This window comes from Terrapene carolina, unplaced genomic scaffold (genome assembly GCF_002925995.2).
Source record: "Terrapene carolina triunguis isolate 2854851 unplaced genomic scaffold, T_m_triunguis-2.0 Scaffold1018, whole genome shotgun sequence".
NCBI classification, from domain to species: Eukaryota; Metazoa; Chordata; order Testudines; family Emydidae; genus Terrapene; species Terrapene triunguis.
Window position 1 is genome coordinate 427,047 of NW_020665369.1, and position 19,127 is coordinate 446,173.

The 19,127-nt window shown below is 44.9% G+C and overlaps 2 protein-coding genes across 2 annotated transcripts in view; one reads left to right on the top strand and one right to left on the bottom strand.

Annotated features, from left to right (window-relative positions):
- Positions 1–1,946: 1,946 nt before the first annotated feature.
- Positions 1,947–17,617, bottom strand: LOC112115904. Its single transcript, XM_024213125.3, has 9 exons — positions 17,314–17,617; positions 15,691–15,780; positions 15,144–15,206; positions 13,722–13,802; positions 12,937–13,029; positions 12,221–12,410; positions 4,377–4,487; positions 3,041–3,130; positions 1,947–2,241 (listed from the first exon to the last, which is right to left on the bottom strand). The coding sequence occupies exons 1-9, from the start codon at positions 17,409–17,411 to the stop codon at positions 1,990–1,992; spliced, it is 1,068 nt and encodes a 355-aa protein (XP_024068893.1). The 5' UTR covers positions 17,412–17,617; the 3' UTR covers positions 1,947–1,989.
- Positions 17,618–17,729: 112 nt separating this feature from the next.
- The window catches only part of LOC112115901 (heat shock 70 kDa protein 12A-like), a 14,038-nt gene continuing 12,640 nt past the window's right edge, over positions 17,730–19,127 (top strand). Inside the window, exon 1 of the mRNA XM_024213118.1 lies at positions 17,730–18,103. Coding sequence (XP_024068886.1) covers positions 17,816–18,103 — 288 coding nt within the window. The 5' untranslated portion in view covers positions 17,730–17,815. The remainder of the gene's footprint in view (positions 18,104–19,127) is intronic.

Sequence of the window (19,127 nt, forward strand, 5' to 3'; positions counted from 1 at the left end):
CGCAGCTTATGTTTGGGACAAAAGAAGTACAGCCCACATGGCAAAAGACTATAAAAGGCAGCTACATCATTTCCATTTTGTCTTCATTCCTGCTTCTTACCTCTGGAGTAACTTTTCTACAAACTGAAGCTCTGAACAAAGGACTGAATGGCCCATCTAAGCTGTGGATGTGTTCCAGAGCGACTTTCAAGCCAGCAAACTCACCAATATTGCTAAGAACCTGATATACGGACTTTGAAGTCTGTGTATGTATCTGAGTGCTTTATCATTTAACAACTCTCTTCTTGTTCTTTCTTTTTTCTTTATAATAAACCTTTGGTTTTAGACACTAAAGGATTGGCTGGCAGCGTGGTATTTGGGGAAAGATCCAAACTAATATTGGCCTGGTAATGTGACTGACCCTTTGGGGTCAGAACAACATTTTGTATTAGTGAGCAGAGTTTTTAAGTAACTTCTCACTGTACTGGACCTATGTGCTGACGGTGAGTCAGTGAACTGGAATGCAATAAGGGGGCTGTGTGATTTCTTTTTTTGCTTCTTGATAACCAGTGTGGGGGATCAGGAGCACAGTTTGTGACTGGTTGGGGAGTTTAACATCAGTGTTACCCCCCAGTCTTGGGAGCATCTCTCTCCTTTTTGCAGCCTGCCCTGACCTTGGCATTTTCAGTGAGGGCTGCCCTAGGCCCCACAGGTCACATGAGTGTTGCTGATTGCACTGGAGGGAGGACCTAGAATTAATCAGAATTTTGTTCTTAATAAGGTTGAAATGATTGAATACATTTGATTTAATTATTTAAAAACCACAGCACACATCGAACTTGGGCTGACTTGCCGCTCTGGTATAAATGGTTCTTAATGATGGTCAATTATTACTCACAAACACAGAGCTAAACTGATAGCACAATCTGGGGATCAGAAAGACCCTAGCATACATTGGCAGGGTCTCTGGAGCATTGGTGGGATATTGCCCTTTAGGATCAGGGAGGTGAGGCTGGGCTGGTGAGAGGGAAGATTTTCTCTCTCTCCAAAACACACACACACTCTTATTCCCCCATCCCCCGTTTTTCCCCTCTGTATGCACTCTGCTCCCCGCCCACCCTATCCAACCTGGGGATCAAGAAGAGGGGCAGGAATAGGGGACCAAATGTTACAGATAGTGGAAGGGTTAGTTAAACCTAGCACTTCATCAGAGCAGCTAGGCTGTGATGGGCGGACAGGAGCTGAGGCTGCATTTCTATTGGGCTCCAATCACCCTTTGACATTTACAGCTGGTCATTTATTCATACTCAGCCTTTGATCTCTGTGATCCTGGTGAGTTTAGTGAGTCCTGGAACTCAAGGTTTATATTTCCGTATCCTGCATTTCCCTTTCCTCATTCTTGATTAGTAAGGATATTTTCATGTAAACAGGGTACTTGATCCTAACTAGGGTGACCAGATAGCAACTGTGAAAAAACGGGACAGAGTGTGGGGGGTAATAGGTGCCTATATAAGAAAAAGTCCCAAAAAATGGGACTGTCCCTTTAAAAACAGGACATCTGCTCACCCTACTCCTAACAGCTCATCTTTATTGGCTCATGCTGCTTATTCTCTAGCAGAAGGCACGATCCTGGTTATTGTGGAGATATTGTGACAATGTGACTTCCAACTGTGGAGAACAAGCAGCAGATAATTTAAAAATGGAGATTCTGTTTTCACACAAATGACACTTGGAAGTAATCAGGGATGATAAGTACCTACAATTTGAGACATGCAGGAGCAAAACTATTTCTAAGAAAAATGTTTTCCATGAGATATCTGGAGATGTTTAATACCCTATTTGTAAATCCTACACTCTCCTGTCTTCCCCTCTCCAAAGCTAAATTACAAGAGCTAATACCCAGGCATTTACTGGATAAAAAAAAGACACATACCACCAGGCTGCAGATTTACTTGCTTTTTATTGCTTTTTGACACAGGGGTATAATTTGACTCCAAACAGCCATTACTTTTAATCATAGATTACACCCTTTCTAAATATCTTTCCCCCACAGGTCAGCACTGGCCACAGAAAGGTTATTGACATACAACTTTCTATCTCTTTATTGTCCACATGCTCTATGTAAACTGTGGGAATTCTATTTGTGGGCCACAAAGGTTTAATGGGCGGGTTCTGAAGAAGCAACAAACAGTAAATTTTGTAGCACTCTGCTGTGAACTTTACAAGTGGCTGAAACTTCTGTAGATCAGGAGAAAGAACAGGCTGAAAATAAAGCGAGGACAGTGATTATTATCTTATGTGCTCTGCGATGTAATGATAATTATTAAGCAGACTCTACCACCACTCGTTGACTCACTTTGCTGCTTCTAAATATGGACTAATATCAGTAACTGAATTCCTAACCCAGAATTGATGGTAGTGGGAAAGGCATGTCTGAGGATCCTTTATTTTCTCTGATCTCCCATCCAGAGAAGTTGTAGGTTCCGGGGCCTGGTAGAATTCCAGTATCCATGGGCTGCCTTTGATCCCCATATCCAAACAGAGCTTTGCAGGTGACAGGAGAAAGAAGAGCTGCAAAGTGATGAAGCAGCTCCATTGCAGCCCATATAGACTTTTACCACAAGAAACAGGACAGAGTCTGGTCTTGTAGAGTTGGAATATGGTTATTGAAACTTGGGTTCCACCCACTTACTGTTTTCCCAATTCCACATAACACAAGGTAGCATATGTCCACCTCTCATGACCCAACATGGAAACCAGATATAGACACTCTATGAGTCCCTTCTGACTGATGTAAGGAGTGGTATCAGTGCGGTGTGAAGGGAGGAGCATCCAGAGCTCCTCAGCCAGAGGGGTTTCCACAATGTCAGCTTTGAGGGGGGCGGAAAGAGGAGTAAAAGGGAGGGGCTGGACAGGAAAATTCTTGGAGTTTGGTGAATCCCACCCCCATCGTAGAAGTGGACGATACAGCACAGAACTCAATGGTGTGTCTTTTAATACCATGAGTTTCACAGAAATGTGTGGAAATGGAACCCCTTTCCCAGGCTTGGTATTTACTCACCCAAATCTTGGCTTGGTAAAAGTCTTCTCCATATTTAAAATAGAGATTTTTAAGGTGATTCTTTATATCTCTTGTCAGCTCAGGGGACAGCTACAAAGGAAACAAAGAACAGCCTGAGTTAGCTGATATGAAATGGGAATAATCAAATTCCTGATTATAGGCCCTGTTCAGAGAGACAAATATTTCCAAACAGTGATTTGGAAACTTCCAGCTCCAAAGGTTTGGGCAAATGCCCAGACTGGGACATGGGGTTGGAAGGAGATTTCTAACTCTTGTATGTGCATTCCAGTCAGTCAATGACAGGATTATTCTCTCTCAGTCATGTGACCTACTGTCACAGTCACAGTAAAATTGTCCCCCATGGGATCCCCTGGGTAACCACCAGCATTGTATATTGCTAACGCCTATATATGCATATGCATGGGAAAGGATTTTGGGAGAGCTTCAAGGTGTGAGTGTGGAGCGAAAGATTCCTTTGCAGATTGCGAGAGGCCGAAGGGGGAGAAAGGAACGGGTTAACTCGATGATCCAGCTAGGTCCGCAGATAAGAAGTTGACTCCAGCCGCCCAAGGCCAATGCACACAAGCAAACTCTCTGAAGCCAAGAAAGACGGGAGCCTGAATTCCAACCCTGACCAGCCGTGAGAAAAGAGAAGTAAGCTGAACAAGACTGCAGGGGATTGCAAAAACTAATGAGACGGTAAAGGCCAGTGAGGGGGAAAACAACAGTTTTGAGTCCCTGAAGCCAGTGTGTTTTGGGAAGGCTAAGGAAGCCACACAAAGCCGGTTTGGACTGGTACAAAGAGCATGGGGGACAGAGGTCCCTAAACAAAATGCCCCCAGAAGAACCCAGGGCTTAAAAATCCTCTCAAAAGCCAAAGCAAGTCGGAGATCAACAGCACTCACCACTGTTATTTTATAAATAAAGCTTTAAAACTTAGTCACTTGGTGTGCTCCTTCATCTCCTCCTCTAACAATCCTGCAGCCTCAGCCTGATAACCTGATGCCTGAGGCAGATTGGTAACATGAATCTGTCACACTACCACACTACATATGACTCAGCCTGATTCTCCTGTCATACCAGTTACAAACATAAAGGAATCACAGTTCTCCCCTCCACTCATCCTGTCCCGCTCAGGTTATTTCCATTGTAGCTGCCTGTCTACGTTAGGGCTTCCAGCATCGCTCACACTGGTGGAGCTGAACCAGTTTTAGCAACTGTGGGACACTTGAGATATTTCCCTCTTGTGCATAAGGCTGTAAGCGGTGGCGAATCTAAACAGGTTACCCAGCTTCCCGCTGCTACCCAAGTCCTACTGCGCTATAATGTTAAATACCTGTTGGGTGTCAAAGAGGCTTGTGGTTTCCTTTGAAACTGGAATATCAAGGAGTTCAAAAATTCGCTCCAGTCTTTGTGACAGCTCTTCTTCACATATGGAAAACACAGTCTGGGGTGCAAAGATAATCACAGATCACTGTTAATAATGAAGAGGACCAAACTAGAAGCATGGTACGGTACATGAGAGACATATGACTCATGCAATAGAGAGGTCAATCGACTGTGACATCCCTCAACTGACAGAAATGCACCTTGTACTCCTGGGGGAATTCTGCACCAAATGATTAAAAAATTCTGCACACAGTATTTGAAAATTCTGCAAAATTCTGCATATTTTATTTGTCAAAATAACACAATATAATCATGCCAGTTTCAATTTTGGTAATTTATTTAAAAATATCTGTCAGCGAGTATGTCTGTAACAATTTTTTTTTGACAAATAGATTTCTTACCAAGCATATTAATGCAGAACTTTGAGTACTTCATTTAAATTTCAATACAGAACTGTATTTCCTGCACCTGTCAGAAGTAGTGCAAAGGCTTGGGGGAGTCAGGGATAATGGAGGCACTGAGGAAGGGGAAAGGAGCCTAGGAGTGAACCTGGAGGGTGTTAGGTATGGGTGGGAGAAGGTTCTTTTTTGGGGGGGTAGGATTGTTAGAGAGTTGGGAAGTCTCCCCATGCAGAGCCTGGCTGACCCCAAGCCTCTCCAATTCAGTCAGGCACATCTGCCCCTGTCCCCGCACCCGCTATCCCCATCGGTCTCTGCAGCCCCCTGTTCCCGTCCCCAGGCTCAATGTTATCACCCTACTATAGCACCTGAGGCCATAACCCAGTCTGTCCCCCCGACTAGCCATTCTGAACCCCAGTCTGTGACCCCCCCAGCAGCCCTGTGTTCCCCGCTCTGTCCAAACCTGGCTCCATGGGCAGGTGCTGTGATGAACTTCTACTCCTGAAGGAATTCTGCAGCACTGGGCATAGAATTCCCCCCCCCCCCCAACAGAAAATACATTCTGCCCCTGAAGTGCTGCAGTTCCATCTTTTGCAGCTGGCTGTTCTGGCACCACAGCAGCCTCTGGTGGGCGAAAGGCAGAACTGCAGCACTTCTGGGGCAGAATGTATTTTATGTGGGAAAAAACAAAATTATGCAGGACAGAAGAATTCTGCATGTCCACAGATGCGCAGAATTCCCTCAGAAATATCCTTGAATCCACGTGCAAAAATGCTTCAGTCAGCTGTCAGGGACTGAAGAATCTCAGTAATCTCTAGATAAAGCCTCAATTAAGTGAATGCTAGTGTGGGCACCGCCCACTGGACAATCAGTGCAGACATTTCTGACAGCAGTCACTCCATTTGTGTGCATCTGTGCTGTCCTCTTAATTGTACAATGCTGATTTTTCCCCAATACACTCAGCCTTGAAGCAATAATTAGAAATCAAAGCTAAATCTCCTATGTGGCATGGCCGAGTGCTAGTCACAAGGAAACCAGACAAGATGCTGCGACACTCTCAACTGATGCCCAGTTGGAGTGAGAAATGGCAACGAGGAATTGAACCAGCTCATCTGAATGCCAGGCGTGTTCAGCACCATTAGGTTGGTCTCCATGGCATTCCGTAGCTCTTATTTTTCAGCCCAGCATGGCCTAACAACTGAGTAGCTGACCCTAGTGTGAGACTTCCAAGGGTTACCCAGGGTTGTGAGACACCTCGCTACCACTGGCCCTTAGCGTGAGGAAGTCTTGTCTGTGCCTGCTATGCATCAGCTCCCCGACTCCCCCAGACTCTGGCAACACAAGCCCTGCTTTCCAGGCCTCCGCAGGCCTTGCTTCTCTGTACAGATTAGCAAGAGGCACCCAGCAACTTCTGAGTCCTCCACGCGTCACCCTGGAGCATCCAATCTCTAATTCACTGAACACTTACAGAAGAGGAAATTACTCACCTTGTGTAGTAATGATGGTTCTTCAAAATGTGTATCTGTATAGGTGTTCCACTGTAGGTGTATCTGAGTCCCTGCACCTCTAATCTGAGATTTTAGGTATCAGTGTCCATTCAGTGCACACATATGCTCTCCATACCTCATGCTCTGCCTTGAGGCTAATCTTCCCTGGGCAAAAACACCGAAGTAGAGGGGAGGAGAGAGGGTCATGGAGCACCCATAGGGACACACATCTCAAAGAACTATTGTTACTGCACAAGGTGAGTAACTTCCTCTTCTTCTTTGAATAGTGTTCCTATGGGTGCTCCACAGTAGGTGACTCCACAGCAATATGCCCCATGGAGGGCTGGGGCTTCGGAGTGGAGGCTGTTACTGATGATAGCACTGAGGTGCTGAAAAAGAGTCCTCGCGAAAGCATAGGCAGAGACCCAGGTTGCCACCCTACAGATTTCTGAGATGGGGACATCTTTAGCAAACACAACCGAAGTAGAAATGGATCTTGTGGCATGCGTGTGGATCCCTGATGGAGGCAGCAGGTTACGTAACGTTCACGGTAACAGTGGTTAATGCAACTGGAGACCCATTTGGAGTCTTTGAGGTAGTATTGTGGAGCCCTTGGATCTTTCAGTGAATTAAAGGAAGAGTTTGGAAGACTTCCTCAAGTCCTTAGTCCTGTCCAAATACAATGCCAGGGCTCTCCTAACATCCAGCATGTGTAGTGTTGTCTCCCTCTTGGCACAATATGGTTTTGGAAAAAATATGGGGAGGTTCATATGAAAGAAGGCTACGTTGGGGAGGAACTTGGGGTGTGGCCTCAAGATGACTTGGTCTTTAAAACACCACTATTTCCCACATCCTTCATGCTGAGGTCATGGCCACTAGAAATGCCATCTTCATGCATAGGTGTAACAGTGAGCAAGTGGCCATAGGCTCGAAGGGTGGTCTAGTCAAGGTTCTCAGAACTAGATTGAAGTCCCAGGTTGGAGTGGGTGGTCTGATGTGTGGGAAGAGGTTTCCCATGCCCTTAAGAAATCTGCATGTCGTTGGGTGGGCAAATACTGAGCATCCATCCACTTGATGGTGGAAAGCCATTATGGCTGCTAGATGTATTTTATATTCTAGAATTCAAAAGGTGTGAGCTCTCAGCTCATTTAGTCTAGGATCAAAGGGAAGGAGGAAGATGTTGGGTCCGCTTGTTTGGAATCTTACAAAATTTGGAATTGTTTCCATTTTTGAAGGTAAGTACGACAAGTCACCGATTTCCTACTACATAGTAACACCTCTTTCACCTCCTCAGAGCATTCGCTCTCTAAGTGTTGAAACCAAGAAGGAGCCGAGCCTGGAGCTGAAGGATCAGTAAGTTTGATTCTTCCATTGTTTTGGGAGAGAAGGTGAGGAATGGGATGAAGAGAAATAGGAGGACATACTTCCAACTGTGCAAGGTATGGGTACCAAACTTGTCTCGGCCAGGGGAGTAGGGTAATCAGTATAACTTTTGCTTTCTCTTGCCATTCTTTAACAGGAACTTGGACATCAGAGGGAATGGGAGAAAGGCCTACAATAGTTCCCTGCCCCATGGGAAGAAGAAAGCATCCCCCAGGGACTGTTTCTTTAGTCTAACCTTCAAACAGTAGCAGAGGCATTTCTTGTTCTGGTAAGTAGCAAACAGATCTATTGTCGGGGTCCCCCATAGGTTGAATATGTTGTGAAGCACTGCTGGGTTCATTTCCCATTTGTGATTGTGTGAGAAATTCCAGCTGAGACTGTCAGCTGTCACATTATGTATTCTTGGTACATGAGTGGTTGAAAGGAACACATTGTGGTGGATGCACCGGTTCCAAAGTTTCAGCGCTTCCGTGCAAAGGGAGGGTGATCTGGCGCCCCCTTGGCAATTTATGTAAAAAATGCAGGTCATACTACCCGTCATGACTTTCGTTTCCCTGATGAATGTCATTTCTGACAGCTCTTAATTCTAAAAGATTAATATGGAGAACTGCTTCTGTGGGAAACCACTTGCCCTGGACTTTGCTGTCATTTAGGTGGGCTCCCCAGCCTATTAGAGAGGTGTCTGTTCTTAGAATCAGCGTTAGTGTGGGTTCTGCAAACGGAATACCTGCATAGACATTGTCTAGTTCTTTCCACCAGTCCAGGGAGTATTTGACCCTAGAGGGCATCAACAGCAGCTTGTTCAGCCCGTCCTTGTTCAGAGAGTAGACAGATCTGAGCCACATCTGCAAACATCTCATGAATAACCAATTGTGTGGAGTCACAAAGGTGCATGCCATCATATGCCTGAGAAGCTGGAAGCAATTCCTGGTGTATAGATTCCCAGGGAGCATAGTCTGGTCCTAGAATCCTTGAAGAGATGGAGTAATGCATCTGTCTTGTCAGCAAAGAGTTTGGGCCCTTCGAACGGGAGGTCCTTGACCATCGTCTGCACTTCCTTTGACAACCCTGAAAGCTGCAACCAGGATGCCCGCCTCATTACCACTGCCATTGAGACTGAGTGGGCTGCTGTGTCCAGTGTGGTCTGTAGCGTTGTTCTTGCTACTACCTGGCCCTCCTTGGTGATGGCCTGAAATTGCTCCTTTTGTGCTTCTGGCAAGTGGCCAATAAAGGAGTTGAGTTTTCCATAATTCATGTAGTCATAATTAACTATTACGTCCTGGTATTTTGAGACCCTGAACAGTAAGGTCACAGACAAGTATGCCTTCTGTCCAAATAGGTCTAGCATCTTCCAATCTCTATTATAAAGGGTCCACTTGGTATAATGTTGCTTTCCCTGTGTATTAACCACATCCATGACTATAGAGTTAGGTTGAGGGTGCATGAAGAGAAAGTCTGCTTCCTTAGGGGGTATATAATACTTTTTGTCAGTCCTATTGCATGTTGGTGCAATGGAGGCTGGTGTCTGCCAGATGACCTTGGCAGGGTACATAAGCGCCTCGTTGATTGGGAGGGTGATTTTCGAAGAGGAGGAAATGTGCAGTATGTCTAACAATTTATAGTTCAAGTCTTTCACCTCCTCCAGGAGAAGTTGTAGTGCATCCGCCACCCTCTTAGTGAGGTTTTGGAAGAGCTTACAGTCATTGGCAAGTGATGGAGGACGGGGCATTACTGCCTCATTTGGTAAGAGGACGTTTGCTGTGGCATAATTTCCATCTCTAGTCTAGCCTCCTCCTCCTTGAAAGTTTCTTCCTCAGGTTCCGGGGATCTAGACACTAAAGCCGTAGGGGAACATCTAGTGGACTCTCTATGGGAGACATTTGATAAGGTCACTCGAAAAATGGAGCTCCTGTGGTACCATTGATGGGCTTGGTACTGTCAGGGAATGCCCAGTGCTGACTCACTGGTACTGATGGCCTACTATTGGCGGTGTGCTCCGAGGAGAGCTGCTTCTTCGGTGCTTTTCCCTTCGGGTCTTTAGGCGCTAAGGAAGAGCTCATACAGTGGGGTCCCTGAGATTTCTGGGTGCCGTGCTTCGGAGCCATCAGTGCCAAGGTGGGCAAACGCAAGGGGGATCTCCTCTGGCAGGTCAAGGGGTTGCCTAGAGGGCTTGCAGACCATTTACTGGAGGCTTTGTGGGGGGAGTCAGTCAACTTTCTCCACGCTTCCACCTCCCTGGAGGTTGAAGGCTTTGGGGATGATCTTCATCCTGGAGAGGATTCAGGACAGGGGTCAGATGCCAGCCTAAGAGCACCTTCCATGAGGAGAAGTTCTAACTTCAGCTCCTGGTTCTTTCGGGATCTGGTCTTTAGTTGTTGGCAGAAGATGCACTTCTAGGGAATATGTGCCTCTCCAAGGCACCGGACACAATGAGTGTGTCCGTCTGTCACTGGGATTGCCTCCCTGCAGGAGAGACATCTCTTTAAGCCAGGGGAACATGGGAGTGATCCCACAGCAAAAGTCGGGAGGAAAACGGTTGAAAGAAAAAAGGGTTTTTTTTTTTCAATCAAAAAACCAGAAGCTCTAAGGGCACTACAAAAGAAAAGGAAACTCTACAAATCACTATGAACTCTAACTGTCCACTACCAATATAAAGGAAGTTAAGCAGTCAACGGACTGCTATGTTGCCCTGGATTTGAGGGGTGTGTACACCCTAGAATGTGATCAAGCTAATAGCAATCATATTATGTGCATTCAGCCAGCATGAAATAATAAAATTGAACACCACGTAGTTACAGGTTAATTTGAAAGCAGGCTTTTAGAGGCAAGGTCAAAACTAGCTGCAGTTCCTGCTAATCAGAATGGGTGGAGGGCAGAGAAAAGTAAATAATTGAGACTGAAAGAAGAAAAGTGGATGGAAGACCTTGTGTCTGGCCACCTTTGATATAGAAGTTTATTGAAAGTTAGGAAACGTGATGATCCAGTAGGGGGTCATTATGATTTGTGTGTTTTGTAGAAGTTAATTATAAAAAGGATTAGCTATAGAGTGTACTTTGGAGCAGTCCTATGAACCCATCTTAAGAGATGTTTTTCCTGACACCTTTACTCTCCGGCAGGGAGGTGACTGGCCATCGCTGAACCGCCGTTAATTACTCAATAAGGTCTCAAAATTTAGGTAACTATCAGGGATGTCCTAAACCTATTGCTTACGTCGGTGTGTGCTTAAATCTAATAAACTGCACTTTTAGATAGAGCATACGCACTTGTATTAATTATTTATCAGACAGACTCGCTGTGTTCCCATTGATTTATTCCTGACACCACCTAGAGTGAAAGAGTTGCCACTGCTGTGGGTTCTGAAAACCCTGGGTAAAAGCCACACGTTCTGTTCAAGGACAAAAGCAATTGAGAGGGAACTGAGGGTGCTTTGCCTGTGCAACGCTATTTAGCCTTGAGGCAGACCATGTGGGAGGGAGAGCGTATGTACAGGCCAAATGGACACTGCTACTTAAAGTCTCTGATTAGAGGCGCAGGGGCGCAGATACACCTAAAGTGGAGCACCCACAGGGACACTACTCAAAGAACTCTCAGATTCTCTGCTGCCAGAGGAATAGTACATACCAGCTTACTAGATTTAACTCAGGATCACCACTCCACTTAACACACAGCGCTTAGATATACTGATTGTGAAAGAAGAATACATTTTTTATCAAATCGCAGAGATTCACAGGACAGTCAGTAAGAATACTGGAAACAAATAGTTACATAGAAAACAAAATCATAACATGCTTGCTAGAGCCTTAACTAAACTCAAAAGATATTCCCCCGTCTCTTACAGGAGAGCTTACTTCAAGTCCTTTTCTCAGTGTTTTCAACCAGGATGGCTGAGATAAGATCAAGCCCTCTGGGAACTTGTCTTCACTGACTGAAGGATGCCAAAGCATCTCTCTGCAACCCCCAAATATACTAGGCCAAACCTTTGAGTTTCAGCTGAAAACAGCGTGGGTCCTACCCCTCCCTCCACCCCACTCCTTGCTGTTTATCTCTGTCACTTAATTTCCTTCTGAAGTTTCCGCAAACACTTAATGAGCATTTGACCCAGTATGCGAATAGAATTCTACTGTAAGGCACACAATGGCCGACCAGAGAGATAAGTATCTCCCTCCTCCTGTCTGGAGAGTTTGTCTCATGGTGCGCTACATTTGAGTGACCTGCCTTCAATTACCAGTCCTACAGAACCTAATTTTCAGCAGATACACTTAACTCCTCACATATTCTTTTTTACAATGATTATGATGTCACATGTGACACAGGCTTTCATTAGAGACCATACATGACATTCTTTTGATGAACCCAGGGGATCCCTGTACCCCTATGTCCTCGGCCAGTTGGCAAGAGGTCCTTGGATCACACCTGCTTGATCATGCAAGTACTAAATGCCAGGTCATTAGACGGTTCCTACAGTGCTATTATTTTTTCAAGACTTTATACATTTGAGTTCTAGGATATGAATAGGAACAAACCTTAATTATGATGCTACCTTTTTCATACATCATTTGGAAGTCAGAGCCACTTGCAGCACATCTGGCTTTCTCCCATTCATGTGTCCTGAGCCTGTCATACATCCCCAGCACAGCTGATAATGGACAGGGGTCATTCAGGTTCTCAGAGCACGTATGGCTTCCCATTGCATTGGCCAAGACACGGTTCAATCTAGGGCCAAAAGGGGATTAAAAATACATTTTAAAATGAAAGAGCCAGATTCAAAGGACACACACCAAGACTAATGGGCTTTAAATTCATAAAAGAATAATTAATAATAATCTAGAAATACTTTATGAATCGGCATGTAATTCACAAGACACAGCCTCCACTCTGTACTTCCCAACCCCAAACTGATATCCGCCTGACCAGGGAGCATCCAGGTGTGCCAGATTCTGTCTGGAAAAGTATCACTCTCACAGCGATATTCCACAAGTAGCAATTAGCATGATTTAAACAGCACTTGGGTTTTTCCGTGGGCGCTTGCCTCTTTCATCTGCACTTGGATACTGGGACAGAGCTGCCATAGTTCCCCATCTTACAGTAGCCAATAGTACACATGCCCCATGGAGGCTGAGAATCTGGGGAGGGGACACTTTGGCTGCCAAGGTGGCATAGAGGCGTTACAGTGCTGGGAGAAGGATCAGGGTCTTTGTAGAAAGATAAGCCCTGGAGGAAATATTCACAAATACCCTACTTTTGCTCCAAGGCTCTTTTCTCTCCTTTCAGCTTTTTACACTCTTCCTCCTTCTGACGAAACTCTTCTGCGCTGACCATTTCGGAAAGCTCCCTGAAACAGATTCATGGACAAAATAAATATCAGCAACCATCAAAAGTTGCACAAGGCAAGACTAGGGTTATCCATCCATTCCAGAAGTTATGAGACAGTCACAGCTTCTCACCAGTCTATTCTGCAAGCCCAGCTCACAGGACAGTTATTGTCCCAGCTGTATTTATGGCCTTGCAATGATGTGATGCTGCTGCCACCTCACATGATGTTGTTGCATTGTGGTAAGAGGATGCAATGTTATCGTACAATAATGTAATGCCATGACATGATTATTTGTCTCACAAGGCACAAAATGGGATTCATTCAGATAATGCAGGGATTCGCTAGCCCAGATATGTAGCAGAAAGGTAATGTGTATTACAAACTAGAGTATGATCCAGCACCCACTGATGTCAATGTCAAAACTCCTGTTGACTTTGATAAGAGCAGGTTCGGGTCCCGTGTGTCAAAACCTTGGGTAATAAACATCATCTGATGGACAAGCAACACTGCTTGTTCCTCTCTCCTGGCAATCCCCCTTTTCCTGAGCACTGACGTGTGGCCTGCTATCTTCATGCACTTTCATAGATTTTGTTTACAAGGTTGTGTTTGTAGAGTCCCAACAAATTCAAAGATGACAGATGGGAGGAAGGTCACTGGCCCCAGGAGAAGAGGCAATTCACAGAATAGCAACAAAGATAAACAATACTCACGTCTGTGTGGAGCTCTCACTCTTGTTGGTGGCCTCCGGTGATCTGAAACTACGGGAATCCATCCTGCTTGCTGCTTCCTGACTAGAGATGAGACAAACCAAGTTGAATAAAAGAAATGCAGATGGGAATAACCCAGAAACCCAGAAAGTTGAACTTTGGAGAAGTTCAGATCTAGATCTGGCCTTTGCAACTAGCCTACTATATGTGGTTGAACAAAATCTCTGGATCCAACTTGATCTGAATTTGGGGGGAAATTTGGATTTAACTCCAACTTCTGTATCATGGAACACTTTCTGTTAATAACCTGAACCTTTGTCCTACATCAACCAAGTCTTGGGTTTGACAAAATTCTAAGAAAAACCTTTCAGATTTGAAAAAGATTGATTAGCTATTTCCAATCCCCTCCCCTTATCCTGGCTGCCTCTGTATTTCCTTCTTCTAGCTGGGATTGGAAGCTCCAAAATGCTGTGGAGAGAAGCTGCTGTCATTGTAATGCCATCCTGACCAGGCATAGAAGTTGCAGGAAATCTCCCATCACAGCCTATTCTCACAGAATTTCCAACACAGTTATTTGGGGTTCAGATAAGGCTCAAAAAACATCATTACTTTTATTGGAACCAACCTGTTTGAAATTTGTTCATCGCTATTCTTGAACTTTTAGGAGGATTCATTGCATCTTTAGGGTACTGCCTCTCTTCTCTCCCCCACAGTTCACCCCTTTCCACCTTCACCAGAATCCCAGCTGCTACCCTTCCCTTTAGGAGCTTGTCCAAGACATCCCTTAATTAACTGTTAGGAGGTCACTGTATACAAGATTCTCCCTTCCCTCTAGCCTCAAGAGCAGTGTATGGTACAACGGCAGCTGCACTCACAGTGCCTGCCAAATATAGGTTTACTACCTGCCCTTACTGTATCAGGCTGGGTGGCTTTATCCTCTGTCCTGCTGATGTGCAAGGGGGTATTACTTATTTAGAAAATTCTTTGGAATGGAAATAAAAGTCAACCTATTGCCTCACACCCATGACATGATTTCAAGATGCCAATCACATGGCATAATAAGGCTGTGGTGTTACATCACACTGTCAGATTTGCCCTTCAAGACTAATTGAAATTGGTGGCAGCCTCTGGACCTGACCCTCCAGCGTCAAACACTCCCTGGACTTGTGGAAAGAACCATACAACACTGTGTAGGCATACCATTCACACAACCCCCACTGACGGAGAGAGATGCCAAGCCAGAGAAATGGAGCTAGTCCAATCACTAGGCATGTTGATATTTTAGTATCAACACCCACAAGCACTGTGTAAACTTGGTGAGAAAACCACACTTGGAAATTTTCAAGACTTCTTTGGAATGGTAGATATTTCAGAAAGAATCACAATATTTTTCACTATCATTGAGGCCTGAACCTCCCCACTTACCTGAGCTGTTCTTGCAAATCCTCTAGTTGTTTCTCCATACCTTCAAATCGAGCATTCATTTCACTTCCGTCGGGCAGAGAATAATGCAAAGTGATTAGAATTAATAAAATATCCATAAAAGTAGTAATATCTGCAAAAGCTAAAGCCCCACCCAAAATTATTAGTCAGTCCTTCAGCAAAAAAATCTAAACAGCCAAGACTTATATGGTTAAAAATATATCTGCTTGGCCTGGTGGCTTAGAGATCACTGCTCTGCCCTGCCATGTGGGAGACCTGTGACAATCTTAGCCACCCTCTCTCTGTCTCTTTCTCTAGGAGTCAGTGCCAAGCAATGGTGCCCAGGCAGAGCTCTGAGGCTCTGGAGACAAGGAGGGCCGCACATTGTCCGTCGAGCCAAAGAAGGGGCCGGCATCTCCATAAAAGGCAAGGAGGACAAATGACAAGAATGGTGCAAACCTCAGGGATCCATTAGGAACATGAACAATTGTTTGGAGGCCCCAAGGGTAGGGGTCTAAAATGGAATATAATTTCAGATCACCAAACTTACCTGAGTTTGTCTTCCACATATTTCACCCGCTGTTCCATCTCGGTTCCATCCAAATTCGTGTTCTTGTCTTGTGGAGCCTCACTTTCACCTCTGTGGGGCACAGATGTATCGGGGATGACAGATAACTCATTAGAACCGTTCCCAATGCAAGAGTGGCAACACCAACACCACCTTCTACCCAGTAAACCCGAACCCTCACAGAAAAAAAGAGGAAATTAATAATATCTAAAAAACAAAAACAAAAAAACCCTATTCAAAGCAAAGTCACCCCAGCAAGAGAAGTGCCAGAGTCTCCATGAAATCCAGTCGAGATTTCCCTATTGCTAGTGATTTGTATGTGGAAAGTGCTCAGATACTACGATGATGGGTTGCAGGATAAAACCTTAAAATAGACAGGTTAACGATGGCAATAATCACTGGGGCAGGATGAACCGGGCAAGATAAAATAAGAACTCACCACTCAAAACTCAAACTGAATCTAAAACCATTTCAGAGTTACGACAAAAATCTGTCTAGCTATTTTGCTTAAAGCAGATTTCTTCTTTTGTTTTTTTTTAAAGACGCTTTTATTTTGTAGAATCCCATTTAGGGAAGGAGAAAGGAGGAAATAGGTTGTAACATTATAAAGATATTTTTCAGTGTCATGGATGCTTCTCTGTTTCCTGGTTCTTCCTAGGACCAGAAATACCAAATATTGTTCTGGAGAGATTTCCAGCTCAGGTTTAGAGGTGCAAGATGTTCCTGCAATTCAGTTAATGACTGAGCAAGGATCTGACACCCATCTCCCCCATATAAAGCATGAGAGAGCCAGGGACCAGTGGCAACCACAAGTCTATAATTCTCTTCTAGGGTTCAGAGATGAAACAAAACACAAGGATGAAACCAATGATACCCTTCAGTGAGACTGTAGCTTCAACACCACCACTGGCCCATGAACTGCTGTTTAACATTAGCGGAAGGAGCAGTTCTCTGGCTCTTCACTGGGTGTCACTGCTGTTGAAAACCTCTCTTTTAAAACTGAAACAGGCTCCATCGTACAATGATCGGAGCCAAAACTCCAGATCCAAATACCCCCAAATTTTAGGGGAAGTCCAGCTTTGGAGCTGAACTGTGCAGCTTCGCTCCATCCATAGTTAAGACTTACTGCACAAACACATACTGGCCAAGCTTTTGCAGCTGACCATGGGATGATTCAGGATGCATGTGTGCGTGACTGCGGGTGAACTCAAATGAGGAGAAAAGGTCAAGTTCAGCAGTGGTCAGTGAAAAAGCAAACCCTGTTCTCCCCTCGCCGTATGTGCGGGAACCATCATTTTGCAGTGAAACCACTTTAAACAAAAATGGCAATTTTCCAAATGGGGCAAAATCAAGGTACGTTAAGGTTTCATACAGGAAGAGGGCAGGGGAAGTGCAGAATCTTGTCATTTTGGTTTCAAATCTGTGTTCTTCATCCCGGATTGAAGTGTACAAATATTAGCAAACAAAAACATGCGGTCTCTGGCTGCAAACCCTGAGAGCAGGAAGAACTCTGCATGCAAGTTTCACAAGTATTTTTAAACAGAAAATTAGAGCTCCTATTAAACATGATATGATTACCCACTGAGTTCCCATTACCCAACATACCTGTAGGTCTTTTTTGAAGCTCTAGTTCTGTCACCTAGCTTCTTGCAGTGTGAAACAAGCCGAGCTCCGCCAGGCTTACGGAAAGTGCTTCGCTCCATGCTTCTGTTAAAATAGCAGATGTCTCTTCCAAACAGGAGGGGACAGAAGGGAGAGGGGATAAGTGGAAGTGGATCCACAGGAGTGTGGGGGAAGAGCTCCAAGTATCAAGCACTTTCTTGCTTGCACAAACAAGCAGGGAAAGCAGCCCTAACTAGGGGGTTGGTGCTTTCAAGTTCCGTTGTAACTCAAAACCACAATAGAGTTAGGCCAACCCCTGCTTGGAGAATTTATTCAGAGAGCCCTGGCTCCCCACCCCACCCCCCACATCAGAGTCTGCTGTGACCACCCAGCCAATTGAAAAGGAGGGGCAGGGTTTCATACTGCAGAGCTAACTGTAAAACTGTTTCACTTTAAGTAGTCTGTTCTAACAAGCTGTGTAGGAGTCTCTCCCTCTCTCAAGTTCATGATCATGGCAAACAAGTCCTTGTTCATTGTTGCCATTGATTTTGGCACGTCTTACAGTGGCTACTGCTTTTCTCTTGCGACACACACGGATCAAATCCGGCAGATGTTCTGGGGACAGGCGCACGGGCTCATGACTGTGAAGACCCCAACGTGCATCCTCTTCAATGAAAAGCGTGAGTTTAAGAAGTTTGGCTATGATGCCGTCATGAAGTACAACACGCTCCCCTCCAGTGAAGCTCACAAATGGTACTACTTCCACAACTTCAAGATGAAGCTGTACAACAAGGTAAATGCAATCTCTAGGTAAGAGCAGCCAATTCAGAAAAGAGCAGGGAACGTGCTTAATAAGGTTGTCACCTTTCTAAGGGCCAGTAACCAGACCACTGAGACGCCACACCCTGCCTTGTCTCTTCCCCCAAAGGCCCTGCCCTGTCTCTTCCCCCAAGACTCCACCCCTTCACCATCTCTTCCTGAAGTCCCTGCACACCCTGTTCCACCATGAGCCGCCTGGCCCTGGAGGCGGCAGCAGCTGCTGCTGCTGTGCTACCTTCTTCCTTCCACTTAGAGTTGCCAAAGATCCAAAAAAACAGCCATCAGGGCTTGTCAAATGGCACCTAGACACACAAGCCGGAACCTGGACTGTCCGGATGAAAACCGAACGGGTGGCAACCCTTGTGCTTAACAGGCTGGAGGCATTGATTTATGAGGGAGGATTAAGAAATGTGTGTAGGTTGGTTAAAGCAGTGGTTCTCAACCAGGGGTACACACATACCCCTTGGGGTACGCACAGGTCTTCCAGGAGGTACATCAACTCATCTAGATATTTGCCTAGTTTTACAACAGGCTACATAAAAAGCACTAGTGAAGTCAGTACAAACTAAAATTTGATACAGACAATGACTTGTTTATACTGCTCTGTATACTATACACTGAAATGTAAGTACAAGATTTGTATTCCAATCAATTTTGTAATTATATGTTAAAAATGAAAAAGAAAGATTTTTCAGTAACAGTGTGGCTGTGACACTTTTATTTTTATGTCTGATTTTATAAGCAAGTAGATTTTAAGTGAGGTGAAACTTGGGGGTACACAAGACAAATCAGACTCCTGAAAGGGGTACAGTAGTCTGGAAAGGTTGAGAGCCACTAGGTTAAGGGTAACTTAATAAACTACCTAGAAGTATCTGTGAAGACCAAGGAGGGAGGAGAATTGCTTAAGGTGGCTCAAGGGCTAAACCTAAAGCCTGGCCTGTACTAGGAAATTGAGTCATCACTGAAACATTTGCAGCAGGTCCCCCTTCTGAGCTAGT

What these genes read in the sequence shown, in the direction of transcription:
- LOC112115904 (XM_024213125.3), bottom strand. Translation starts at nt 17,411, where the DNA reads ATGGAGCGAAGCACTTTCCGTAAGCCTGGCGGAGCTCGGCTTGTTTCA. An exon ending in GCTTCAAAAAAGACCTACAG is followed by an intron (nt 15,781 to 17,313) that starts GTATGTTGGGTA and finishes TGTGCCCCACAG; the next exon opens with AGGTGAAAGTGAGGCTCCAC. An exon ending in GCCTCTTTGACACCCAACAG is followed by an intron (nt 3,131 to 4,376) that starts GTATTTAACATT and finishes TTTCCTTTGTAG; the next exon opens with CTGTCCCCTGAGCTGACAAG.